The sequence below is a fragment of the Balaenoptera ricei genome, chromosome 12, assembly GCF_028023285.1.
Source record: "Balaenoptera ricei isolate mBalRic1 chromosome 12, mBalRic1.hap2, whole genome shotgun sequence".
NCBI lineage: Eukaryota > Metazoa > Chordata > Mammalia > Artiodactyla > Balaenopteridae > Balaenoptera > Balaenoptera ricei.
In genome coordinates this window covers 560,140-588,026 of record NC_082650.1, presented here as the reverse complement: position 1 = coordinate 588,026, position 27,887 = coordinate 560,140, and the positions used below count along the sequence as shown (strand labels likewise).

At 45.4% G+C, this 27,887-nt stretch overlaps 1 protein-coding gene across 8 annotated transcripts; it reads left to right on the top strand.

Annotated features, from left to right (window-relative positions):
- The first annotated feature begins 3 nt into the window (after positions 1 to 3).
- ERMARD (ER membrane associated RNA degradation) lies at positions 4 to 27,269 on the top strand. Of its 8 annotated transcripts, XR_009506099.1 has the most exons (19): positions 4 to 41; positions 2,833 to 3,001; positions 4,381 to 4,520; positions 5,487 to 5,588; positions 5,880 to 5,969; positions 7,943 to 8,040; positions 8,486 to 8,622; positions 9,797 to 9,911; positions 10,851 to 10,953; positions 14,502 to 14,531; positions 15,193 to 15,261; positions 16,639 to 16,812; positions 19,514 to 19,600; positions 21,158 to 21,234; positions 21,790 to 21,936; positions 22,251 to 22,469; positions 23,361 to 23,474; positions 24,657 to 24,895; positions 26,971 to 27,269. XR_009506099.1 is itself a non-coding variant. In XM_059940789.1 (18 exons), the coding sequence occupies exons 1-18, from the start codon at positions 36 to 38 to the stop codon at positions 24,835 to 24,837; spliced, it is 2,055 nt and encodes a 684-aa protein (XP_059796772.1). In that variant the 5' UTR covers positions 4 to 35; the 3' UTR covers positions 24,838 to 25,824. The 8 variants fall into 8 exon arrangements, 7 of the variants coding, with proteins under 7 accessions (XP_059796772.1, XP_059796774.1, XP_059796771.1 ...); XM_059940789.1 differs by lacking the exon at positions 26,971 to 27,269 and having other exon boundaries at positions 19,517 to 19,600; positions 24,657 to 25,824; XM_059940791.1 differs by lacking the exon at positions 26,971 to 27,269 and having other exon boundaries at positions 19,514 to 19,540; positions 24,657 to 25,824.
- The last annotated feature ends 618 nt before the right edge of the window (positions 27,270 to 27,887 follow it).

Here is a 27,887-nt window from a genome sequence, read left to right as displayed (position 1 = left end):
TCATCCCTCGGCGCCGCGGCCGGGAGCCGTAAGTCATGGAGGTAAAGTTGGTGTCACCGGTTCTCCTGAGCGCGCCCCTCGGGGTGCGGCGCGGGAAGCGCCGTCCGGGCCGCAGCTGGTGCCGCGGCGGAGGAGGGCGGCCGTGCTTGCGCTGGGTGGGCGCCTGCTGGACCCGTCCCGCCCGCCCTCCTGCCTCTTGGCGCCGTCCGACCCCACGTCGTTCCTGGGGCCCGAGGTCCCGGCGGCAGTCCGCGAGGACGTGGTGTGGGGGCCGAGGGGATGCCCTGCGCGCGTGTGGAGGCTCTGTTCACCGGGGCCGGGGGCGTGCTCGCACAACGCGCCGTTGGTTATAGTTTTTGTTCTGAGTGGCCTTCGCCCCTAAGGGAAGTTTTCGGTAGGTGGTACCCTGAGCAGTGTGGGAAGTATGTGTAGGAATACTCGCCTCTGGCTCACATTTGCAAGTCAGAATTACATTGGACATTTTTAGGCCATTTTGATAACGTAAAACTAAATCACAAGGGTCTCATTAACTGACCGTAGATCGGATTCAGTGGGGTTGCCTCAAAATAAGGATTTTACTTACATTCCTGTCTCAGGGAGTTCAATGTCAGTCATCTATCAGCAGTTTTAGCACTAGCTGCTACTTTCTGAGTAGTATGTGCTAGGTGCTTTTCAAGTATTATCTCTAATTACTGCAACCAGAGAAGGTGTTTGCACTACCCCATGCTGCTCTGGACAAGACACTGAAGTATCAAAAATGGCGTGGGAGGTGCACATACATGCACACAAACATGCAGGGTTTCTGGCTTCTAGTGGGGGACAGGCATGTTCCTGAGTGTAATACACAGGATGATGTATTTATTGTCATGAGTGACAATCAGAGCATTGCAGCATCTAATGTTTGTTGATTTGAGGTTGGATTTTATTGCCTAACAGAGTATGGGCTTAAAAGTTAACATAGAAGCCACCTTGTAGAATTGTATGTGTGTTGGTAGGGGTAGAATATAGCCATTCCTCAAATCTGAAGGTCTTGGAGACTTGGAGGGGTGTATTGCAGCTCAGGGTAGGAGGAGCCAATCATTCATGTAACTCTTATTTTTCATTTATTGTGTGCCAGGGTCTATGCTGTGTCCTGGGGATACAATGTTGTATAAGACGTGGTCTCTGTGCTCTAAGATCTTACTGTTTGGTTGAGTCTGAGGGACAACTGTGTTGATCTAGTGTCTACAACCAAAAGAGACCCTTTTTACAACTTCAGGTGCCAAATCCAGGGCCCGCTTTGCTAGTGGAGTAGATGGGCTTTTGTGCAGAAATATCATTTCTGCCTGTCACCTGTCACTCCAGAACTACAGCTCATTCCTTTAGAGTTCGAATCCTTTTTAAAAATGCAGAGAGTCCCTTTTGATGCGAATGTGACCTTTTAGAGTTATATTTCTGTGTTAGTCCAGAGACAAACCACACTAGTTTTTGCACTAAGATAATTTGATATAAAGAGTTAACTAGGTAAAAATTGTTAACTAGTTATCTGAAAGGATAAAAAGAGAGCTCTGCAAGTAGTATTGTGGACACGGCAGCTGCGGGAAGCAGTCACTCCCCCTAGGACTGAGGGAGCTACGGGAAGTGGTCGGAATTTTAAAGCTTAGAAACTTAGAGGAGGGCCCCTGCATGGCTGAAACTCAGGGGTCTAAGGAGGAAACTGAGCTGCCCAGCTACGTGTAAGGGCCTGGCAAGTCTGGGAAGCAGAGTTCTGAAGGGAAGGCACTGACGCATGGTGTTGTGTCTGTGGTGGGCGTTCGGTGGTAAAGCTGGGCCTACAGGTGTCGGGAAGACTGCACACTGAGTTCAGCTGCCGCTGCAGGGCAGTGCAGGAATAGGAATAGGAACAAAGGAATAGGAAGCGCACAGGAAGCCCCAGGCTGCAGGCGGCGGGAGCAAGTCCCCTCTCCCGCCGCCGTCCCGCAGTGCTCCTAGGGGTGTGCACCGGCTGGCTGAGCAGGTGTCCCAGAGGACCACTGAATGTTCCACACGAGTCTCGGCAGCACCTCACCTGCTAGGGCCTGAAAGGAGTGCCTGACAACCAGGCCTGAGAGGGGGAAGTGAAGCCTCTGGGGACAGGGTGACAGGGTGACGCTGACCGGGAGGGAGGAACCGAGGCTGGCTGGCTTCCAGATCAGGGAGCTGCCAGCACGTACTGATGTTAGAACACAGAGACCCCTGAACTTGATACATCACATAAAGACCCCAGGTCAGTTTCAGACCTAGAATGTGATCTCTTTGCAGGTTTATAAGATGAGCTTCGTGTAATGTCGGGAAAGTTTTGAAAATTTGGTTTTATTTAATCCTTCATGGAAAAGCAGTGTGGTTTGCTGCTTTTTACACCATATAGGGAGTCAGAGTTATGCTTTTTGCTTCTCTTTTAACTCATTATGCTTGATTTTCCGTTTTCCCACCCCTCATTAAAAATGCTTATTTTGATAACTTTGGGATAGCAAAGGAATGCTGAAAGGAATAAGGCACTATCCATAAAATATACTGAGCTTCTGTAAATTCTTAAGTACTATGATTAATAAAGTAATTTAAAATCTTTAAACATTTATTTGGAAATATTTGCATAAGTAATCTTTAGTTAATATTTGATCACAATGTTTTAATTGTATAGTTCTCATGGCATTCGGAAAGTGTGTTAACACAGTAGCTATACCTGAGTATATTCTATACTGAGAATAGAATATACTCAGAATAGACAGAATAGAATTTTCATGTGACTTAAATACATACTAAAATTAATTTTTACTTCCTGTTAAACAGTGTGTTTTATGTTTTATATTTCAGATATTAATAGAGGATCCTATTACCACGTGTCTTTCTCCTTCAGTGTATGATATGATTTGTAAACTCGGGTTTGAAGCCAGAGAAAATTGCGATATCAGTAGTATTGTAACTCAAAATGGTGAAGTATGCTGGACGACAATTACAGACTGTGTGGTTTATACAGAATCAGGTTTGTACTTTCTCTGAAGCCCAAACGCCCGTCAATACTGTTGCATTTAAAATGTCTTGACCTGTAAAATTTCCCTCTCTGCTCATTGCTTTTTGGGTTAGGAGATGTTATAGTACAGGCTTAATTTGAAGTTACAGTACAGGCTTAATTTGAAAGAGAAAAGGAATCGGTGTGGAAAGAGGGAATGTGGCCAGAGAAGCATAGGAGAGTTAAGGGAAAGCTGGGCTCTGAAAACCAGGTGTGAGAAGGAAGGGGTCGGGGGGCAGTGAGGGCTGAGGGGCTCTCAGCTCACGGCCCGTGATCCAGGTGGAAGAGGGAAGAAGATAGAAGTCATATGAATTCAGGGTATAGAGTGACCAGTGATATGTGCAATTATTTTAAATGTCTTCCAGGCATTCTTGTATGTCTTTTGAAGTAGGGATGTGGGTTGGGAAAAATAATAATAATTGTAAAAATTATAAGCGAATGTGCTGTGGCCCAGCAATTCCATCCAGGAACATACAAGACAGGCCCAGTCACAGGTATGAACATGTGTTTGTGCCAAGTTACTGCAGCATTCTGTAATAGAAAAGAAAGAAAGAAAGAAAAAACATTGCAAATAGCCAAATGTCAAGCAGTAGTGGATTGATTAAGTAAATTAAGGGGAAAAAAAAAAAAAAAAAAATGCCTGCAAGGGAATATTATGCAGTGGTGAAAAAGAGTGAGGAGGCCCATCTTTCTGATCCAGAAATCTCTCTGAGCTGTATGGCTGAGTGAAAATATAGGAGGAGCACATATTTGTGTTATTTGCTTGTGTATGTATAAATATTTCTAAATACACCCAAGGAATTTATAACAGTAGCTGCTATAGGAAGGAGAACTGGTGGCAGGAGGGAGACTTTCACCCTTTTATATTTTTTGGTCGTGAACCATGTGAATGTTCAACCAAAACTTATCAAAAAAACAAAACCAAAAATTCATATTCTAAATACGTTCCAAAATAATTAATAATAATTATTATTAATAATGTCATTGGAAATCTCATAGTCTAATAATGTTACATTAAAAAGTCAGGTTAAAATATTTTATATAACAACATGACGCTGATTTTGTACAAACTTATATACAGATAAAGAGATTGAAAAAATGAAAAAATATTTATCTTCTTTGAACCTTTCTGTATTTTTCAAACTCGCTAATGAGAGTTTTTCTTTTATAATCAGATGAACACTTTGTAACTTATTTTCAACAACATGAGTATCTGTATTGTAAGTTCAATTATAAACTGGTTGCCAACTTTATGGAAATTTCATAATTAAAACCCTTTTTCTTTGATGATTTAGGCATTTGCATCACACGATGTGGAGCTGTGGTACTAACTTGCTTTCTTATCCTTGAAGCCCAGGGTCTGGATTACGGGGGAAGCGTGAGGCTGCTGGGCCCTGTGTGCCAGGCTGTCCACTTACATTTGTCGTCTCTGACCAAGGGGCAGTTTGAAACGCGATATTCTCCGGGGCTCCAGTGGACAGGTGTTCCAGAGGTTCGGCTTTTGAACAACCTTTAGAAATAAAAGACTGCAGATTCCACTTAGAGGCCCTTATTACTTGCTGATTTTAAAGGGGTCTCCTCCATCCTCTGGGCCCTCAGCTGTAAGAAGGCTTGAGTGTTGCAAGGCAAAGTTGGAGCTGTTTGCAAAGCCCGCAAAGCCTGAGCTGAGAGACATCCTTTGACCAAAGGAAGTTTTTGGATGCGGTGTCAGGATTGGGGTTTAGGGACGTAGTTTGGTGCATGGGTGCTGGTCCTGGGACAGAGAAAAATGGACAGCTCCAGAAAAAAAGAAAGACCTTACAGACCGGTAGTAAGGTGTTCCTGAGACGGTGGGACCGGGAGACCGGAGGTGGGGGTGCTTGGCTTGTTGAGGGCGAATAGAAGGGAGGAGGAGTAGCTTGGGGCCCAGACCTTGTTTTGGATGGCTTGATGGTTGGTTTGGTGGTTGGTTCAAACCAACCATTTCACTTGGAACATTAAATGATTACAGTAGAGCAGTAACTATAAAAGAGTCTAATTCTAAAATACTTTGGATTTCCTAATGTAGGGTGGAAGGGTGTTCCCTTTTCCCTGTGTAGTAGCGCCCTTAAGTGGCAGGGTGAGCTGCCTTATGTTTATCTATTTTTAAGAACTAATCAAAATGGGAAATAAGATTTAGGTCAAAATATTTGACCTTTCAATTTACAATTATGCCAGATTTATTGCTTTTAATAAGCATTTAAATAAATAAAGAACTTTCCAAAAACTCCTTAGATATTGAACGTCTAAGGAGTTACACATCTCTCTTGATTCTTTGGATATTGCTATATTTATATAGAAAATGTTTACCTATACCAAAAAAGTCATTAAAATATGCCAATTGAAATCATTAGAGGTTTGAACTCCATTAATAGAACTGTGCCTTTGAGAAATAATACTTATTGAACACGAATTCTAACATATGTCTTATTCTAAACAGTTATTTCCTGAAATGTTTGATGCCTTGGGAAGTCTTCAATCTCTTGCTATTTCTCTTAGCTTAATGAAGCTGACATCATGTCTGGAGCGAGCCCTGGCTGACGTAAGTTTGAGGACTCTTTCGTTGTTGGTCCAGTAAAGTGTCAGAAAGAACATTAACCTGTTTTGCAGTTTCGCTCAGATTTCTTGATTTTAAGTATTGTTTTCCTATACAATCACTTAGCACAGATTTTTAAAATATTTTTCTTTTTGAATGATTATGAGATCAAAAACGGCAGTGTCTTCGGTACTTTTGTCCTCTCATTTGTACAGACGCTTGCTTTATGGGCGATTTTTTTGTTAACATCATCTGACTCATAATACGATTGTTACACAATATTTGTTTGAATTTTAGGTGTATTTACTGATTGGGAAGGAATGCCCCTTTCTTTTAAGAGATCTGATTGCGTCTTTGGAGCTCGCTCAAGTCTTTGGGCAGTCTGTGGTAAGCTTGTTCACCTAAACCTGATGGAGTAGACACAGCACAAAACAGTCGATGTTAGCTGTACTTCTGTTCCTCAAAAATTGATGCTCTGTTAGGAAAAAATTAATTTCAGTGATTCAAGCATATTTTCCTTTCTCACATCCCCTTTCCAGCCAAAAGACACACCTCCCTCTTGTCCTGAGTGTTAATGTGGTTTGATAACAGCCTCTGGTGTGATGACTGCTGGTGTGAGGGCCTCAGGTGTAAGAGCCTCAGGTGTAGTGGTAACCTTTGATGTGATGACCTCTGGTGGGATAGCCTCTGATATAATAACCTCCGGGGGGCCAGGCAAATGAGCAACTTGAAGTCTTTTGATCCACTGATTACGTATTAATTATAATACTAATTCTGCAAGTTATAAATGATAATACTAACTTATTCTAGAATAAAATTTTAACCCTTTAAAGAGTGATATTATAGTTTTATTATTAAAAAAAATCAATATTTTTAACATGCGAGAAATTATACCTTTTGCAGCTGTTCAAACTTACCGTGGAAAAAAAATTTAGATGCCAATTAAAAAACATGCAGAGCTATGTACGTTTTCAGACCTTCTAGAGGCCACATGATCAAGATCGTTTAAGACCAGTGAATAACCTTCAGGCAACTGAATAAGGCCGGGCTGAGGTGAAGGAGGAAGCCAGGGTAGTGCCAAGCCGGGAGGACACTACAAACAAGACATTAAGAAATCCATTGTCAGTAGAGCTTTCCCACTCTTACTGTGGTTCCTTACCCCTTGTCAGCTTAAGGATTGTTTTCTTTGGCGGAGGGTGTGGAGGGAAGTGCAGACTGCTTGGTGTCATGCTGAATTCTTAAGTTCCGTCGTTTTCTTCTGCTCTTTGTTTCCTGCCTGTGTTGTGCAGTGAGCCTTTTGCCTACCCGCAGCCCTTTTAGCTCCCAGATAATTTTCCTAGTTCGTTGGCATATATATTTCTGATTGCCCCGATGGTATGAACAATTAATTTAAAATAATACTAAATTTAAAACAATATTAAATTATTAATATTATAGTCATTAACATTTAATTAAGTTAATAGTAAAGTATTTAAAATTAGTGTGAGAGCCAAGACTTCCCCGAATAGCATCGAAGGACCGGCTGTCAAGCTTTTTGACATTGAATTGAAACCCCTCTTTTTAACTTTCTGCCCTTCGAGGGAAATCCAGAATGCATCTGTCTCCTCTTCCCAGCGAGCCTTTAAGTTGTGTGAAGACAGCTTCTGTCCTCTCCTGAGTCTCCTGGAGGCTCAGCTCTTCTTTCGTATGACATGGGGTTGAGTTCTTTTTGTCTCTGAACGGCTTCCGTTCTTCTGAATCTCCTCTAAGGTGTGGTGCTCCAGACCCAGAGGTAGCCCATGGAAAGGTATAATTATTGCAGTTTGATAAGCAGGGTCCTTGTATTGGGAGGGTCTTTGCTTTGTAGATGGAGGGACAGAGCAGGTGAACGGTGAGCTTCAAGTCAGAGAAGAGGCTGGAGCCTCTGTGGTCTGGCCCTTCGTCACTGCCCTCTGTATTTTATCACGAGCACATGCTGCTTACTTTGGAGTTTCTGTTCTGTTTATCACTTTCTGTTTTATTTTATCTAGATACTGGCAATGTTGGTGTATGGTATGAAAGCAGTGTAGCCTGGGTGGGATCTCATCCCCCATTGTGGCTTTGTGGCCTCTGAAACCTTGGTCTCACCTCTCCTTGTTTATATTTTTCTCTTCTGCATAGTGGGAATAATAGTACTTTCCTCAGAGGTTGTCCTGAGGGTGAGTGAGTAACAAACACAAAATGTGTCTGACATGTTGAATGCTCAGCAAGTGTTGGTCTGTTATTATTGTCATCGTTACTGTATAACGTTGGTTCCATTAATTCCAAGAAGAGAGCTCACATAATCCCAGTGTTGTATTGGTTTGCTCAGTGACCCGGTGATCTGCCCCCTCTCCACCTAGATGGACGTGCTCAAGGTCTTCGTGGGCTCTCCGTGCGGACTCAACCTTCGCAACGTCCTGTGGCACGGCTTCGCGGCACCTCAGGAGATTCCTCCAAAGTAAGGTGCTGGGGGAGGGATTCTCTCTCTTTTTTGATATACTTAAGAGTTTGTTTTATTTTGAATTTCACATCAAGGAAAGGTGTATTTTGAGAAGAATGAGAGTTTGGGGACAGGATTTTGAAGATAAAACTGAATGTTAGTGGCAGAATGACTGGTGTGGTGATAGGGTTATGATTTCACTGACTTGCGCCCCAGAAGCGCAGGTGGTGACGGGCACAGCGCCCTGGTGCGTGGGAGACCCGAGGTTCAAGCTCACAGGTTTCTGAGACGTCAGTGGTCTTCCTGACCACTGCAGAGCTCCATCCCCACAGCCCGTGGAGTTTTCTGCAATTTAATGCTGTTTTATTTTCTTAATTTTAAACTTTTTTTTTTTGAAAGTAGAGCTTTTTATATGTGTGCTGAGTTCGTTTTTCTAATGGATCTCTATGGTATTTTCCACTAGATACTGTTCAATGATGATATTGTTGACAGCAGGATTGGGTCAACTACTAAAGGGTTACCTTCAACAAACTAAGTTCACATTGGCACATCGACCTTTCATAACTCTTACAAGCTTAGAGGATTTGATCGTTTTCCCTGGTAAGTACCACATGCCACATTTTCCCCTGAATATATTTCTGTAAAGATATTTATAGAGTTATTAAATAGCACTGAGACTTGAACTCCGTAGGTGGAATAGTTATTCTCCAGGGGCAAGATGCCTTTGACAGTTTCATGAAGAACCTCTTAAATTTGGCCACATCAACCTTTACCTCTTCCCACAGTGCCCCCAGGGTTGTCTGAGGGCCACGGCTATGTGACTCAACGTTAATGATAAAGTTAGTTCATCGTGCAGATATGTTGGCATACAAATGGCTTTGGACCAGTTTCTAATGCACTTTCCCTTCTCCTTTTAGCTCTCGTGCCTTTGTACTCATAATCATTATGCCAAAAGTACCAGTAGTATAAATGTTCTCCTATATCATCTTTTGTTTTCACGAGAAAGCCATTTACCAAATTAGTGGGGTTGGGGGACACAGGACTTTGAAAGAGCAATTAAACCATGTGTTTGCTCCAGGCTCATTCTTTTCCACTTTGGCTGAAGTGTTGTGTCTGTATTTGCTGATGTTAATCCTGGAGGGAACAGTACAGATCATCTTGGTCCCGGCAGTCTTAGCCTTTTTGTATCATGGATCCTTCTGGTAGTCAGGTGACTGCCAGTAATGTATATATTCTTTAAGACTTTATTTTTGTAGAGCAGTTCTAAGTTTACAGCAACATCAAGAGGGAGGTGCGGAGATTTCCCATCCACACCCCCCCGCCCCCATGCACAGCCTCCCCCATTATCAACATCTCCCACCAGAGGGTACATTTTTTACCAAGGATAAACCTACATTGACAAGTCATAATCACCTTAAGTCCATAGTTTACCTTTGGGTTCACACTTGGTTCCTGTATCTTCTGAAGATATATTTAATTTTCTTGGTCAATGTGATCAGCTTGTTGACCCTGAACTCCTCTACTCAAAGTTGTTGTAGCTTAAATCACTAAAGAGATGTAGTTGCCCACGTTCCGTTTTTCCAAGGGTGCCTGTGGTCACCTGCAACCCTGGCCCAAGTTCAGGTGGTCTCACGCTTAGGTGGCACGCTGCCCGGGGCCCACAGTTTATCTTCCTGAAGAGGTCGGCTCAGTGGCATCACTCCCTAAGTGTGTTCACACCTTTTTTTCAGTTGATTAGTGTGGTCGTGCTTAAAAATATTTGCTATTTTTACAGATGTTACTTATGAGGTGCTTTCAGTATTAGAAGAAGTGATGAAGAAATCCACTTTTATACTAAAAATCATGTTGCCATATTGGGAAGTTGCATTAATCAACTTCAAGTCAAACAGGTACCTGAAGTGTGGCATTACAAAGTGGTCATTGGCAGCTTGGAGGCCAGGCCTTCTTAAAACCCTAACCTTCCTGCTTTGTCGCTGTTGGAGTTGGAGCAGGGAGGAGCGGGACTGACTCAAGAGCAGACCCGAGCATAGAATATCTTCATATAATTAACTAAAAGGCATCTTGTAACTGTGATTTAAACATTATTTTTTTGTACAGTTTTTGTACAATTAATAAAGATAATTATTTTTTATTTAACTAATAAATTTATTTTTATTTAAAAATTTAAAAAAAATTTTTTGGCTGCACTGTGCAGCTTCTGGGATTTCAGTTCCCCCATCAGGGATTGAACCCGAGCCACAGCAGTGAAAGCCCGGAATCCTAGCCACTAGGCCACCAGGGAACTCCCTGATAATTATTTTTCAGAATCAACTTATTAATATTTTTTTGAGTTCTTATTGTGACTGAAACATGGTGTCCAATGTTAGAGAATCATGAGAGAAAGAAGATGTGAGTTTGTCTCTGTATTTCCTGGGGAGCAAGCCCAGGAGCGTAAGCATCAGGAGGTCAGTGGTCTTCACTTCCTTTCAAGTTACCTGATCCTGATCTGTACTTTTGATTGGATACCTTGAGAACCCACTGAAATCCTGGTTTCTGAGTATTTTTTAGAAGTGAGGAAACAAGTTTAGCAGATCTTTGATGACACTTTATTCTACTGCAGCTGCTAAAAATGTTTCATCATACATTAAAACACTAGAAAATAGTTTTGCAGTCACTAGTCTAATGAGACTTTGATTCTGTTTTTGTTTCTCATATTAGTGAGTAATGTCACTCCTCCTTGCTTTGGACACATATTGGTAGTATCTGGAATACAGCACCCTTATTATGGTGTTGGTGCCAGTGTTTACTTTGAAAACATGAAGTTTTGCTTATTTCCTTCAATTTCACAGGTTTGCTGACTGTGCCATCTTGTTATTGGTGCAACTAGAGACTGGACTTAGGAAAGTTTTTGCCACAGTTAACAAATGTCCAAAGAGACTTCTGACTGCTGAGGTACACTGCTTTAAATGGTTGATGGTGACTGTTGTTGCTGTATCGACATTTTTCTGTGCCTAATTAAAAGTTTTTAATATCATATTTTTGCTTATTGTTAAATGAATTTTTTAGCTAAGAACTTTCTTTGGAAGGCTTGACTGTCATTTTTTGTGGCTTCCTATTGTGATTTTATATGTTATATATTTATTTTATTTGTGATTGTCTTTGAGGGTTCTGTCGTATTTCCAAGTAGTCTTTTAAACCTAATGGTGTCATAAAATGAGTTGATGCTTATGTTTTCTCTGCAGCCATATTTACTGGTGTACTGCTGTAACCCCGTGAGGTGGGCCGTGGGTGGTCTACAGCACGCCCGTCTCGAAGGATACTGCTTCCTTTTGGCCAAAACCGCCAGGGAGGCTTAGCGATGTCTCTGGGTGGCCGTGGGCCTAGTCAGCTGTGGGAGAATCCATTAGGTAGGGGAAAGGGAGAATATATATTATGGGACAAACAGCAGCATCTACCATACTTGGTATTCTTGTTTCTTTCACTAGTTCAGCTTCCTCTTTTTGCCCCTTTATATAGGCATTCCTCAGAATTCTGTTCTCAACCCTGTACTCTCTTTATATTTATTCCTTGGGAGACCTCACATAATACCATGCCTTAAGCTGTTGCCTGTGTGGGAGCAACACCAATTAGTAAATACTTTGAAACTAATAAAAATGAAAGCACAACATGGCAAAAGTTGTTGATGCAGCTAAAGCAGTGCCAGGAGGGCAATTTATAGCATTAAGTTCCAGCAGTCTCCAAGGCATTGTCTCTAACTCATGGTTCTTTGATCTCCTGAGTTAGGTTTGCACCTGTTTGTTGAATATCTTCATATGAGTTTTCCCCAGCATCTCAAATTTACTTTATTTCAGAAAAGCAAATTTTTTCTTCCACAAATTTGTTCTCTGGTATTCCTTATTATCCTTATCCTCTGAATTGCTCTGCACCAAGCTTTAGCACCATCATATGCTCTGCCTGCACTCCATTCTCCTCATGGACCTGCCCTGCCGATCGGTTCTACCCCTGATTTGCCTGTGGTCCTTCAGTGCTGAGGCCTCACCTGGCTCCGCATCACACTCACCTGGTAACTCATCTCCCACAAGTCTTCGTGATTCTCCTTCTCTAATCCATTCTCACACTGCCACTAATTATTTTCTAGACTCACGAGTATTCCTGTGTCTTTTATGGTTTCCTCTGCTTAGAAACCTTCCATGACTCCCAGCGCCTGCCTGCAAGGCTCACGCTTCTGCATGGCTTGTAAGGATGTCAGAGTCTGGCCTCAGCCTTTCTCCAGTTTGTTTTCCCTCTGATTCCCCAGCATAATTTTAGCTCCTCGCCAGTTCCTGAACATGCGTGTCTTTCCTCTCACTTTGCCCACTGTCCCCTGCCTGACCACTCCCGGCCACAGTGGTGACCTCCCAGAGCCACATCTACTCAAATCTAACAGCTGCTTTTCTCTGCGTTCTCTTTCTGTCTTATCTTGAGGCAGTTCCGCTTTGCCTTATGTGCATTTTTGTAGAGCTCTCTGGTGTAGGCCCCTTTGGAGTGGGTCATCCATATTTATGTCTGCTGGTGCCCACACCCGGTGCCTTTCATGTAGGCTCTGCCCAGTCCAGTGTTGTGGAGTGAAGCCTGGGTCTTCCAGCAGAAACTAGAGCCCCAGTTGTCACAGCTCTCACTCGAGTGCTCTTAGAATTGACTTCATGGTAGCATGACCAGTCACTGCACGGCTCTGTGGTGTCATGAATTTGGTTATTTAGTTGTCATTTCACTGCACAAATAAATAGTGTGACTGTTTCTACAGAGGATGTAGTTTATCGAAGAACATCTTAAATTTTAGCTCAGGCTTTTATCCAGAATAAACATAGCATCAATTTATTTACAAAGCAATACATACATGAAAATTATAAAGTGCTGTGCAAATGCCGTAATTATTTATTGAATACTTGTTATGGCATAAGGTCTCTTCAGAATCAGTGCAGGATATGAAGATGAGCAAAGACCTAGTGACTTTTAGAAGCTTGTATGTATTAGGGGTGAGAGGTAAGACATTTATACCAACTCCATAAAATAAGGTAGAAGTTGGGCATTCCCTGGCAGTCCAGTGGTTAGGACTACGCAATTTCTGTGCCGTGGCCCGGCTTCGATCCCTGGTCAGGGAACTAAGATCCCTCAAGCTGCACGGTGTGGCAGAAAAAAAAAAAGGTAGAAGTTAATTCACATCGTTTATGGAGATGAATGAAAAGTTCAGCTTTTTTGAGGAAGTAGTGGGGATATTTAGTAGGCAATTGAGTATTTAGAATAGAGCTTGGAAAAAATTTTAGGTCAGCAATACATGGGCTTTAGAGTCATCTGCACAGTAATAAATGTTCAGGAGTATTTGATAATATTAAAATGAAAATATGTAAATAAGCATTAATAAGTATAACACATTTCTTGAGCACTTGACTTCCACAAAATACTGATTTTGACACACAGTGTGTAAAATCCTGCTGAATTCCCCAGCAGCCTTTGAGATGGGCATTCCTCACTTCCAGTTTTGCAGAGAAACCTGAGCATGGAGGTACTCAAGGTTTCACTTGTAGAAGGTGTGGAAGATGGGATTAGAGTGCTGAGGCAGCCTGGCCCTGAGCCGTGTCTATCAAGTCTGGGCTAATTATACCAAGACGCATGAGAAACAAAGGTTATTTGTTGGAGAAAATATTCAGTTGTGCTCACTTGCACACAAATACCAGCCATCAGTAGAAGTGCTCTGTGTGAGTAGTGATTTGTGAAGTTGTGGCATCATAAGTGTTAGAAGTAGCTGAAAGATGTTAAAAAAAAAAAAAAGAGAAAAAAAATGCTTGGAGGGTAAAATATTTAAGTATGCTAGTCAAATGTATGCTTTAAAAGCCCAGTTTGTATGAAGAAATTGAACAGCCATTTTACCCTTAATTTGCAAAATAAAAATGCTGTTTTCTTATCAAGTCCTTAAACTCAATTACAAACTTTAAATTCAAATCTATAAGATCATAAAGACCCCTTAACTGAGATATGCTGATTTAGATCAGACCTCTGGAAATCTGGACTATGATACTTCTGACTTTTATTGTCATTTCTATCCAGTATTTATTACTGCTTTCACTCAGGCCTGATTCTCAAATATTGGCATTAACCTAAAACGTGGAGCTAATAATTGAAGTCACAAATAAGCCAGATGCTTTCTGTCTGTGATCAGTAGTCCATGAACAATAAAAAAACATTTCTCAACAGAAAAGAAAAAAAAAAAAGTATCTGAGCTACAGTACTTGTGAGGGCAGTATTCTAACACGGCTAAACCGCCAGGGTTGCTGTATTTTCATGTCTTTTATATTGTGTTTATGTTGTCAATGACATTCTTCCCAAAGTGTTGCTAGATAAAGATTTATTTACAAAAGAAGGTTTCATATTTGTGGCCCTGTGCTAGAATTTTTTCCTGCTTTGAATAGTGTCACACTACTTGTATTTTGCTTTAATTATTTCTTTTATTTCCTTTTCTGAAGTCAACAGCTCTTTATACTACCTTTGATGAGGTAAGTAAACTTATAAGGTATTTTGAAACAAATAAAACATTGTATTCTTTTAAAATTAAAATTAAAATTAAAGATCAGCCATAAATCATATGCTTACAGGAAAATGTTGATAGTCATATAAGCAAAAGAAAAAAGAAAAAGGTATTGATAATGTTGAATATAGTTTTCAGACTAATTGAGACCCAGTCTTATTAACCTAATTTCTAAAGTTATGGAAAGGCCATAACATACATATATACACACATATATACATATACACATACACAGTGTATGCAAATACACATAAACACACATATACACGTATACCTGTATACACACACTACACATAAACACACATAAATACACATATACATATATATGCACATAAATGCACACACACATATACATAAACACACATATACACACCTATATACATGTAAATATACATAAACACATACAATTAAGAATACATATATATATCTTCTTAAAGTCATTGTATTGGTTGAGAAAACCTTTTCTGAACAGGTGGCTGCTACGTTATTAAGACTGTCCTTATTTCATTTAATCTGCTTCGGACTTACACAGCATGTTGTACCAAATGTACAATATCTTTTGACACTGAAAGTTCTGTATGTGTACAGATTAACTGTGTTAATCAGCTTACTTCTTTTTGGTGTTCTAGATATTGGCAAAACACTTGAATGATGGTAAAGTCAATCAGCTTCCTCTTTTCCTTGGAGAGCCTGCAATGGTAAAGTATTAGGCATTTACAATCTAACATCCTTTATTTATGGATGTGATTAGCACTTCTCAAAAAATGATGTTAATTTTGGCTTGTGACGTGCCCATAAGAAATGCTTCTGAAGCATTGCCATGTCTGAACTTCATTGTCTGTGCAACTGTCATTTGCTGGCTCTGAGCCCAGCTCAGGTACTGTGCTTCATGCTTTTTGTTTAAATGTCCTTCTCCTAAGGCCTGATGACTTCGCTGACCTGATTCTGAGCAATATTTGAATTTGTGGCTTTTGTATTGCACTGGTAGCAGGGACTGCATCTGCTTCGTGAATGACAGCAAAGTCAGATGTGACTAGTAAGACAGAGTGTTGGATGAGAAGGTGGTTATTTAGGGCCATTTTCTACTTATCACAGTTTTGTATTTTATGAAGTTATTGCAGTGACTACTTTGGACTGTAAATAGAATTTTCATATTTTCTCCTTTTAACTGGGAGTTAGCAACCTAGGTTCCAGTTCCGGCTGTGTGACACTAGGCAGATTCCATACGCTCTCTGGGCATCCTTTCTGCCATCAGGAAATTAGGATGATTGAACTAGTTTGTCTAATTCTGTTTGTCCATCAGCAATTTGCCTGGGTCAGCAAATTGGGTTTTCTGACTCAATTTCCTCTACGTTGTGGAAGAGTCCTTGGATTTCTGCCATTAAGAAAGAAGCAGTGTCTTTATAGGGCTTCAAAAGTAAACAAGTGATGTGAGAGAGGACATGTAAGAAGGAGAACCCTGAGGGGAAAGAAAAATGGTGTTGTCCATGCAAGAGCACAGCAGTGGATTCTTTTATTGATTGGAAGGTTGGCTTCCAAATGTGGTCAACTCAGTTCTCGTTTTTCAGGAGGGTGAGAATGAGAAAGGGTGCTTTTACTAAACACTGGAGCCATGCAAGCAGTTTTGTAGCCCTGGTGGTGAGTTCTACAAACTTCTTAGGTTCTTATCAATCAGCCAAGGAGCAGATACAGAAACAGGGCTCCCCAGGACATCCTGCCTGAGGAGCAGGATGTACAGTTACAGACAACAGGGCTCCCTCAGGGGGGTCCTGCCTGAGGTGGTGGGGTGCAGGTACCGAGGACGGGGTTTCCTCAGGGCCATCCTGAGCTAGTGGGGTGCGGTCCTGCCTGAGGTAGTCCAGAGCAGCGATAAAGCCAAGAGGTCCCAGGGACTATCGTAACTTGATACTTTTCCGTTGTGTGACCTTGAATGACTTTCTTTTTCAGGCTAACTTTTCTGTAATGAACATTGCAGCTCCTCAGATGTTTCGGGCTTGCCCTTTCTGGGCCTTCGGACTTTCCTTCTTTCTGCTGAGAACACTAACCAAATATTTTCTGTGTCCTTTTTTTGATAGGAATTTCTCTGGGATTTCCTGAACCATCAGGAAGGTCCCCGTCTAAGAGATCGTTTAAGCCATGGGGAAATCAGTTTACCTGAATTTCCGAAAGAAGCAGCCAATCAGTTGCTTGCATTTTCCTTTGTACTTTTACTCAGATTTATTGATGAAGATCTATTATCAATGTTCAAGGTAATGTGTAGGAAAGAAAATTAATTAGATTCACTGTCATTAAGTTATGAAGGAATGTAGTTTATTTTCAAATGTAATTAATTATATTTTAATCATCTTTTGTTTTAATTTATATGAGTACAGTGTGCCTCCGTCTGAACATGTGTACATGTGTACAGGTCTTGTCTATAACAAATAAATCAATATTACTTGATCTCACCTAAAATAATTCACCCTATTTCCTAAGCATACATTTGCTTGTGTTTTTAACAGTGATGGGATATTGCAAACCAGAGAACAAAGTATAAAACAGTATTAACTAAATAAATTGGAAAAATTTACAGAGTACTATTAAATGAGAGAGTAGAATATTTGCATTTGTCAATAAACTGTAATTCTTTTATATTTTAAAAGAAATAATTTAGGTTAGATCGTTAGTTATATTTTAATCTTTTTTTCAGACTGTACATGTAACAATTATGGTAAAATTTGTTTCAAAATTCCAACAGGATAGAAAAATTAATACAAAAAGTGAAAGTTCTCAGGAATCCCTCTCCCAGAGGTGACTGCTGTCAGTAGCTGGGTGTCTCTGCTTCCACATCTTTCCATGAGCCTGCAGTGCGGGTTCCAAAGCAGGACATACTCTGTTTTGTAACTAGCATTTCATTAACAGTTTATTTTTGGCAACTTTGTTCTACCTTACTCTATCTCAGCTGCTTGATACCCCATCTTATCAATGTGTCATTATTTGTCTAAGCTGTCCTTCATTGATGGGTGATTTAGAATTTTCTCTGCTGTGGAAAATGTCTAACTATGATGCTGAAATTCTTTTGTGAACTTCCCGTTAATGTCTTTGCTCTGTTTTATTCAGTTTCATTTTCCTCACTGGTTTATTAGCCTTATTTGCCATTTTCAGAGTATGTGTTGCTTGTTACCGGTCTTTAGGTTTTGATGTTTTTTCTGACTTATGCATTTGAAGTCGTTCTTAAAAGACCCTTTGCTTTCCAAAATTATAAATGTATTCATATGTTTTCCTGTATAGTTTTATAGCTTTTTTCCTCATTTACATCTATTGATCCAGCTGGAATTTATTTCACCTGGGAGTGAGTTAGAGAATCTAGCTGTACTTTTTTTCTTTTTTTAACAAATTGCTTGCAAGTTGGCCGAACACCATTTAGAGAATAAATATCTCTATACTGTGTGCACTGGACTCCAGACCTGGACTCTCTCTGCCTGTCTTTGCTAAGCTTCATGATACAGTTTGATATCTGAGAGATTACTTTCCTGCCCCTCTTCTTCTTCAGAATTGTCCTGCCTCTTCTCTAATTGTTATTATTCCAGTGAACCTGTGTAGTTAAAATAAGCACAAAGCCCAAGCCCAAACAACCAGCCCACAGGAATGGGCTCCTGATGGATTCATGTGGGGATAATTGACATTTTTGCAAGATTGAACATTGTCCCCTGACACAGGCCAGTGCCCACTCTTCACTCTCCACGTTCAATCCTCTACCTCAAGCTGGTGCCGCAGATCTGCGTCCCCCTCCTCTGCCACCCCCACTGCTCCCCTGAGCCCCTGGGAGGGGTGTGGCCCCCATGTGTCCCCACTGTGCTCTGAGGCTCTCCTGGGGTTCCTGTCTCGGGGAGAAGCCGCGTGTGCTGTGGTGGCTGCCGGCTCGTCACCGACTTCAGGTGTGAGTCCTGGCGACCCCGCCGGACGTTCACCACACAGTGAGGGCTGGTTCCTCTCTGCTCCGTGTAGCACCCGTGTAGGTATCTGCGTGAGTGAAAGTTGAGTGCGTCTCTTCTCCAAGTAACGACTAACCATATGAGTTGTTTTGTGCTATTGAGAGTTCTAGGTAGTTACTGCTTATACGTAGGAAAGCTCTTGACTTTTGTGTATTAAATTTGTCCACTCTCAACTCACTGACTTTGTAATAGTCCGCCAACTTGGGTTTTCCAGTTATACAGATGTGTCAGCTGTAAATAATGTTATTTTTACTCTTTTAAAAATGTATGTTTGGCAATTGAGTGTTTATAGTATGTAATCCTCTTTTAGTTATATTTGATTTTTAATGTTTAAATTCTTTTTTTAAAATTTATTTATTTATTTATTTTTGGCTGTGTTGGGTCTTCGTTTCTGTGCGAGGGCTTTCTCCAGTTGCGGCGAGCAGGGGCCACTCCTCATCGCGGTGCGCGGGCCTCTCACTGTTGCGGCCTCTCCCGTTGCGGAGCACAGGCTCCAGACGCGCAGGCTCAGTAGTTGTGGCTCACGGGCTTAGTTGCTCCGCGGCATGTGGGATCCCCCCAGACCAGGGCTCGAACCCGTGTCCCCCGCAATGGCAGGCAGATTCTTAACCACTGCGCCACCAGGGAAGCCCAATGTTTAAATTCTTATGTCCTAGTTTTTTAGGAGAATCTCTTACATTTTCCAATTGTTTAGCATCTTTTTTTCCCCCATTTATTTCTTGTTTTGCTGCATTGTGGACAGAGTGGCCTTTGTAATTTATCATTGTTAATCAGCCTAATTTAAAAATTTTGTTGGTTATGGTTTGACTACTATGTTAGACCTATTTTAATGAAGAGTTTTGCTTTCTTTTAGCTGAGAGAATTATGTGAAGGAAGCTAATTGGAAATCGGGACTCTTAAATGACTTAAGATGCAATAGAAGAAAAGTAGAAGCCTGACCAGAAGTTGTAGTAACAACTGTCTGTTTTCTCTAAAGCAGGAAAAAGCAGCAGTGAGAGCATTGGTGAGTGTTGCAGAAGCCTACGGCGCTCGCTGCCATCCAGTTTCTCAGCTTAAAAAGCAGGTGTGTGGGGAGGGGCGTGTGCAGGTCAGTTGTTGCAGAGATTTGAGAGGTACAGGCCGGCCTTGTCCAGCCGGGCTGCAAGTTTGCAGACCTGGCTTTGTAGCCTGTGCGCCTCCTGGACGCATGGCCTTGGCCAAGCCACTGTGTCTTTCTAAGGTCCAGCAGTTAGGGCTGTGGTGGAGTTTGTGTCCTCGGCGTTCTTGGTACTTGATGGGTGGCTGAGTGCTGTTAACCTGGGACCGGTCATAGGTGTTGCTTTTCGGTGGTGAGGGACGCCAGCTTTATGAGGCCAGCCTTTGTTAACCTGTAAAGTAAACAAGCAACAAACTTTCTTAAGCATTTCTACCAGGAAGTTACAATTTGGTGAGTAGCTTAGGGACTTTATTTTCTGTATGGTAGGCGGTACGAGGGGGCAAAAATGGGGTCGTCTCCAAGAATATAATAATCATGATAGTTGCTAACTGAGAAATTCTAAAAGGAAGCTGTAAAATCAGCACAGAATGGATTGGGGAGATTTGCAGTGGCGCTGGGGAGAAGCCGAGCCTGGAGAAGACAGGTCCTGAGTAGCGTCAGGTGGGAGGGGGTTATCAGCAGATGTGCAGGAGCAGAATCCAGCGGCGTTCTGTCCTTGCTGTTTGAGGGAAGGAATCAGCCTGAGTTCCTGTGTCAGCGGGTCCTGTTTGCGATGGCGCATCGGGCTGCTCTGGTACCTTTATCCACTCGCATCGCACTGTCTGCCCATAGTGATTCCGAGCTTCCAGAACAAAAGCCGGTAGAAGGAGGACCCAGAAGCATTCAGGGAGGGAGGCTTTAACGAAGGAGGGAAGGTTCTGGAAGGAAGAGAAGCTTCGAGGAGCCAGCCTTCCTGCTCCTTGGCTGCTGCTTCGAGGTCCCTGGTCGACGCCCCTTCCTTTCCCCACAGTGGGCGTTTTGCACCTTCACCTTTTCCGTGGCATCGTACTCCCGCCGCATGTGATTTAGTCACCTTTTATTCTGCAGCCGATCTTGCATCCTGTTCTTTCGGAGTCCGCTGCTCGGGGTATCAGCTGCGTAACAAAGTACCTCGTTTGGTGGCATCAACAACAACCACTTAATTTGCTTGTGCTTTTGTGGGTCATAAATTTGGGACGGGCTCTGCCGGGCAGGAACCCATCTGAGGAGTGGAAGTCTGTGCTGGGTGCTCAGCCAGCTGCACCCGAGCGGAGGTGGGGACGAGGGGAGGGGCCCGTCTCCAACCTGCTTCTCCCTGTGTTCTCAAGGCCACGGCCATTCGCCACGGCTGGCCCCGACCAGGGGCGGGGACACGGACCAACTCTCACCAGGAGGCGTCAGAAGACTTTTGGACACTTCCTTGGAATCCCATATTTCACCTGTCTCCCTTTACCTGATTTGATCGAGTAACAGACCCATCACCGAGTTTTAAAGTGTGGCATCTGTAACAGTTTTACAGATGTGTCTTTTCTTGGAAGTGATGACAACATCTGTAACAACTTAAAAACATATTTTCTAGAACATTATTTAAAAATCTTGAAAAGCAGTTGTACATTGTCCTGTCAGGTGCTGAGCTGTGAGAGGAGCATCGGAGTTTGGCCTCTGCTGCCTTTGCCTGAAGGATCCGAAAGGGAGGCTCAGCGGTGAGTGCCCCCCAAGTCACGCAGGCCTCCTGGGGGTCCGAGAACATCAGCCTCTGAACGGTTTTTTTTCTCTGGCAAGCCCGTTGGGAGACAGATCCCAAGGAGGGGTTGCTAGGTCTTGGTGACTGGAGGGCCAAGACTGGGGGTTCAGGGCCCGGTCGTGGGGGAACCGTTTGCAGAGACCAAGGGCACAGGGACGAGAGGCAGGCCTCGTGGGGAGGAGGGTGGCATCTGGCAGAAATGGTTAGTGGACGGTGTGACAGCGGGTCTGAAGCTCAGGAGAGGAGTGGGCGTGGACACACTGCAGAGTCAGCTCGAGGGAGGACTCGCGGGTCACGGCATCTTCTGACAGCACGTGCATCACCCACAGTGTGTTGTGTCGTTTATTTTTACCTCTCCCTCTGATGGTGGCTTTTTCATTTTATTTTTGGGGAAAGCAAGTTGCAGATTGAGTGCTTTGCTCAGTGAACCACTGAAATAAATATTATTCTGCACTGGCACTAATTAGGCATCTTGCTCATTGTCATGTATCTTTAAATGTTTTCTGTTTTTCAGATCAGAAGGTAATTCTGAAATAAATGCCTGCCGCTCTTTAATCACCGAAATCATGGCTGAGCTGTGTCACCATGTGCCCAAGACCCACCGCGTTCCTCACGACTCGGAGCACCTTCCTCACGACTCGGAGCACCTTCCTCCTGAGAAGTAAGTTCAGGGTATCCTGGGTGAAGTATATTGGGGTCGCCGACTTCGCAGTTTTCTGTGTTTGAAGTCTTACACGTTGAAGGTAGTGTTAGAATCCCACTGTGTCCCAGGAGGAATTATTAGATAAGCCCTGATGGTGCGTGCGTTGGTCTGTCTGACGGACGTTACAACACACGATCTGTTCTCACCATCAACACCCGCCCAGTGTAACGATTGCAGCAGGAAACCGAGACCGCGTTGGAGGCCGCGGCAGGTGTGCAGGCCGCGGAGGACCGGCGACCATAGGCCCTCGGGACTCTCGCTCTGCCCTGCAGGTGGCCCCAGCTGCTCCGTGAGCTCTGCAGCATCCCTGTCCGGACCCTCTTCTGCCCCCGAGCCGTCCTGGAGGTGCTGGCTGTGCTCCGCAAGATCGGCGCCCACTGCCGCCGCGTGTGTGGCCAGGTGGCCGCCTGCGCGGAGCTGAGGCGCCGGCAGTGGGAGGACAGGAGCCTGCGCTCCCGGCAGCGGCGGAACTACCTGCGCCTGGTTCACAGGTGCGCGGCTCGCGGGTCTCGTTTAGAGGAGCTCTTCTGGGCAGCTCTTAACCTCTGGGTACACTTCTACCCCTGACTTCAGAGAAATACTTATTTTCAGGAAAAGTTACATATGTGTCACTTTAAAATACCATTTATAATTTTGGGATATGGGTTCTACGGACTCAAATGAATATTTGGATTTAAAATATAACAGCAGATTTACCTGGGGATGCCAGCGTTGTGTATTTTAGAATGTGCTACATTCTCACGAAATTACCATTTTGGACAAATTCCTAGAATTTTTGGGTTGAATGGTATCTGTGCTTATGAAGCTTTTAGTAAGTATTCCTTTGCTTTTGGAAGGTTACAGCCAGTTTACACCCTCAGCGGCGGCTGATGAGATGATGCTGTGACATCACGTCCTTCCCGAAAACGGGATATGTTTTAAAATTCCTCCCGGGAAGACTGGAGTCTGACTTTAACTGGAATTTGGTCCCAGAGACGTGGAACCCATTCTCACGTTTAAGCCATTTGCGTTTCTCCTCTTGGGAGAGTCCGTTGCTGAACGTTGACTTGTAAGGAAGGAGCCGCCGCTGGGCAAAGGGACCGGGAGCCGAGCGGCGGGACCGGGTGCCGAGCGGTGGAGCCCGGTCCTCAGAGCAGGCAGGGCGCTGCGGGCTCAGAACCGGGCGAGGAGCTCAGGCCCAAGGGTGGGGGGCATCCCGCATGGCCTGCAGGGGCCGGGGCCAGGGCCCCTGGGAAAACGGCTGTCCACCCAAGAGTGTTCTTTTGAGAAGTTTGGATTTAAGGACTTTTGAAAGAAGGAGTGGTTAGGAGAAACATTTTTCTCCTTATAAAGGTGATAAATACTTAGTTTATTAACTTTTAACTTACTTTATCTATTTTTAGTATTAAGCTTCTGTCTCCTATGCTTTACCTGATTTTATTGCTGATTGCACTGGAATCGGTCAACATTCATGTGGTTCTTGGGAAAAATACTTCAGAATATCAGCAGTATCTAAGGTCAGTGTCCTCACTTACAGAAGACGAAGCTGTGATTTGGTAATTCTGAATCATGTTCACTCCTGTTGGTTATTTTCTTGGTGATTTTTTTCAACCCCACAGTCTGGTCCTGAACTGTTCTTCTCTGTGGACTTCAGTGCAAATTTGTGAGCCTTTAAAACTGACACGTTTCAGAAAATTTAATGTGATTTACATGTGAATGATTTCGGAATTCCTCCCTCTGGTGTAAGAATAATGTCCAGACAGTGTTATCGGGAGGAAGCTGGAGAGGCTGCCACCGTCTCGGGCAGCTGTGCGGATGCCTGGGGCCAGGCCGCGGCTCAAAACCGTGGACTGTCTCTGCCGCGGGGCCGCCCCGGGTACTGTAGGGTGGTGCCCTCCACCCACTAGACGCCAGTAGCCCCCAGTTTTGACGACTAAAAATGGCTCAGATATTGCCACAGTCCTCTGGGGGCAAAATCACCCTAAGTGAAAGCTACGCCTCTAGACAAAGGGTCTGTGGATTTTCATCGTATTATTCTTTTAACTTCTCCCTAAGTGTGAAAATTTCAAAGATTCATAGTTGGAGAAAATTTTAGGCTACTTGGGAAACTTTGAGGAGAACTTGGAAAATGTGAAAATGGCACTTCTTCCCATCAGTCAGAGGTAATTCCCCTGTGAACTTTCTGACGAATTATCTTTCAGGAAAAGCCTTTCAACAGCAATAGCTGCTCCAGGTGGGACGTGTCTCCTTTGAAGGGGTGGCCCCTCTCTCCGTCAGGGCGGGTGAGGCTGGTTATCAGGGTGGGAACAGGAGGCACAGCCCCCGAGGTCCTGTGTCCTGTGGGTTTACTACGCGTGAGTGTGGTCCAGACGGCCTCTAAGGTCCTTTCTGGAACCGAGTCCCATCAGCTAAGAGCATCCGTCGTATGTGGATTTGGGAGAGAAAGATGGAGGGTGTGTGAGCTGTGTGGAGTCTGGGCGTCCACCCCCTCCAGTGACACTCTAGTTCGGCGTTCTTCTCCTTCATCCAATTTGTATTCTCTCGTTGCTGTTTTGAATGTATTTCTTTTTCTTGAATCCTCAGACAAAAATTAACTACAGAACTTTAGTTGTAATTTCAAAATGAAGGGGATACCTTTAAATCATTATTGCATTTTACAAGGGAATAGATAAAGAAATTGATTTCTTTCTTTTAAACAGGTTCTTAAAGTCCATCTTGCAGTACACAGAGAACCTGGCGGCTTACACCAGCCAAGACAAGAACAAGTGGGATGAAGCTGTCAATCTCACACAGGCGGCCTTGTTGAAAATTCGGACTTTTAGTGAGAAGAAACAAATGCTAATACATTTAGCCAAGAAATCCGCGAGTAAAGTAGTCTAATAAGTCAGGATGCTTTGGGATCTATCAGAAAACCCGACCTGAGTAGACTTCACAGCATGTGAGTTGAAAATCCAAAGGCAGGGTGGATTCCAGGTACTGCTTGATCAGGGCACAAGGTCCGTTGCTCTGCAGTTTCCTGATTTGCTTTTTGCAAGTTGTTGGTGTGAACCTCAGGCTGAATCCCTGGGAACCAAATGGCTGTAGCAGTTTTGGACCTCATCTCCCAATGCATACTGTCCAGAGGAGAGATTTTTCTCACCCAGGTGTCACCCAGGAATGGGCAGCTTCATCTTACTGGCCACAGGCCTAATCTTGAAACGATGGCTGTGGCCAAGACCCTGCCCTGCACTCACCAGTCAGGCTGGGTGGACGTCTACTCCTGGACCGGCCACTGGGGCGTAGAGGGAGGGCTTGAGCTGGTCACCCTTGTCCCTGGAGCTGAGAGTAAGGTTGATATGATTCAGATCTCGAGGGAGAGGGTTGGGGAGGAACAGCTCCTGGAAGGCGCTGGGCAGCAAGCCTAACGGTCAGCACATCCCTGGGTTTCCAGGTTTGGTGGGTTTAGTGCAGGAACCAGGAAGGCAGAGGAGTGAGGGCCAGGGCTGCAGCCGGAAGAGCCGGGTCAGCCCTCGCAGGAGGCCCTGGGTGGCCACTGCAGGAAGCTCCTCGTCCGCTTAGGTGGCAGCAGCAAGGCTGTGGTTCTCCAGGAACCGCTGCAGGGCTGCCCCCAACCCCAGTCTGTGTGTGCTCGGCTGCACCCACCTGCCGTGATGCACGGCCTCCTCCAGCCTTGCTGGCAGGTCTGGCCTCCCAGGAAGGACTTCCCACAGCCTGTTCTGGCTTCTCAGCTGTCAGAGATGAGCGTGGAGGCCGCCGTGGGGGAGGTGGGGCCGTGTGACAACAGCCATCCGTGTTCCATCTGTCGCTTCACCAGCCCAGTACCTGCAACCCCCTAGTAAAGTGAACTTGTGGGTAAAGACAGTGAAACCTGCTTCTGCCTGATGTGATGCCAGACGCCCATGTCGAGTGTCCACCTCTGGAGGAGGTGCTCCTATGGTCGGTCACGGCCTCCTGGGTGTGGGCTCGAAGGCTTAACCACTCCTAACCCTCCTGGTGTTGGCGCTGGAACGGGCAAGGGGGAAAATGGACTGACCTGTACTATCACCAGGCCAGTGCAGGGTGTGTAGAGCCCAGCGGCCGCTAGGCTGGCGGAAGCTCGTGTTAAGTGCTGCCGCTCTGCAGCTCATCGCGTTCCTTTGCCCTCAGCTGCCCACCTCTTGTTGGCTGTGGGTCTTCACCTGGTAGGTTGACCCAAACCTCATTCCTGAAAGGGCTTTCCCGCTAGAAATCTTCCTAGTTTTGGTAACTAGTTTTCTGTTGACTTTTATCCCTGGAAATGGGCATCCTTTCCCATGGGCCCCCAAGTCCCCGCCTGTGGCCGCAGCCCTGTCCCCAGGGGCGTGGGGGGCGGTCACCCCCATTACAGTCGGCCCCTCTCGGTCCTTTGGTTCCCTGGCGCAAGGCCAGCGCTGCGGGCGCGCCCTCAGTCCGTCTGTGTAAGGGCTGCCTTGGGGGCCTCGCCTCCCCACAAGCCGTGGCTCCGAGGGGGTCACAGGGCTGCTCCCCCCTCACCTGCTTCCTTGATCGACCACGTGTCCTGGTGGCTCAGAGAGGACGGTGCCTGTCGGGTGGACAGCAGCCCCAGGTGTCCCCGTCTCCGCCACGTCCTCCAGGGGCTGCTCGCAGGGCTGGAGCGCGTGCTGAGGAAGTGGTGCCGGGAGAGCCACCCAGCGGATGAGGCTTCTGCGCCGTGGTGATGGGGGGTGGGGGTCACTGACGTCCGCGGTCAGGTCACCGCGTCACCCGACGCCAGCAGTGGGCGCTCTCGTGGGACAGACGTCGGCGTGCTGTGCACTCACCTCCTCCTCACACCCACGAACCACTCGGATACCTCTGGCCCTCGACTTCCGGTCTCCTTGCTTCCAGGCCCCTGACCACCTGGCCGCACTTACCAGTTGCTTCCTCCGTGAAGACCCACCCTCACGGCCATGGGTCCTTCCCGGCGCTTGACCTGCCCCCCGAGACGGTGGGGGGCTGCCCTTGAGGCTGTAACACTGCAACTTTCTCCTTTAGGTGGTGTCAGTGGATTTTGCAGAAATAAACAACTCGTACTTGGGGCAGCCGGCCATGGGAAGCTCTCCTGAAGCCTGTGGGCACACGGCGAGGAGGCGTGGGCATGAGAGCCTTTTGTCTCCGATCTGGGCCTTGGAACGTGCGCAGCCTGGTCCTGCGAGGGCGTCTGCGGTTTCAGGAGATGCTCCAGCAGGCGCCGACCCGATGCCGCGGCGGCTCAGGCGACACCTCCCACCGTCTCGGTCACGAGGAAACTAGGAGCCTCGGGGGAGCCGGGCTTCTAGCCGGTACACGGGTCCGGAGGGCAGCTAGGAGAGTTACTGTCATGGTTGTGTCCCGGAACCCTTGGGTCTGTGCTGTGGGCCTGTTCGTGGCTCAGCCCCAGCCCCGCACAGGCCGCGCCCGCTCACCAAGAGCCTCCGCGAAGGCTCAACACCCACACCCCGGACGCCGCTGCTGGCAACTTCAGAGGCACGTTCGGCCGCCACTTCGCCGTCGGTTTTCCGTCCATCCTGCCCCAAGACGGTCTCCTGGCTGCCCAGGGCTCTGCCGGTCTTGGTCTGGGCTTCGAGGTGGGGGAGCTGTCTTCCCGTGCGCCTGGGCGCAGGCCTCCGTGGGTGCTGCCCCCGTGGTCCCAGGACCCCGGCGTGGGCTCCCACAGGGAGCGGCGTGCATCCTTTTGGTGTCGCGCTGCGTCTGCAGGCCCTTCCCGCGGCAACGTGACACCCGTGACAAGCGCCGCCCTTGCCGGGGTGCCAGGCGCTAGGGCGGCGTGGCTGGTGCCTGCCCGCCCTCGGGGAGGCCACGCCGCTCCTGGCCGGTGCTGGGCTGGGCGCTGCCCGCGGGCTTCCTCCTCTCCGTCCGCTCTGTTTTCTCTGTCCGCCCTGCTACTGCAGAGCCCCTGCCTTGATCGGATG

What these genes read in the sequence shown, in the direction of transcription:
- ERMARD (XM_059940788.1), top strand. An exon ending in TGTGGTTTATACAGAATCAG is followed by an intron (nt 3,002 to 4,380) that starts GTTTGTACTTTC and finishes TTATCCTTGAAG; the next exon opens with CCCAGGGTCTGGATTACGGG. An exon ending in TTTATACTACCTTTGATGAG is followed by an intron (nt 14,532 to 15,192) that starts GTAAGTAAACTT and finishes TTGGTGTTCTAG; the next exon opens with ATATTGGCAAAACACTTGAA.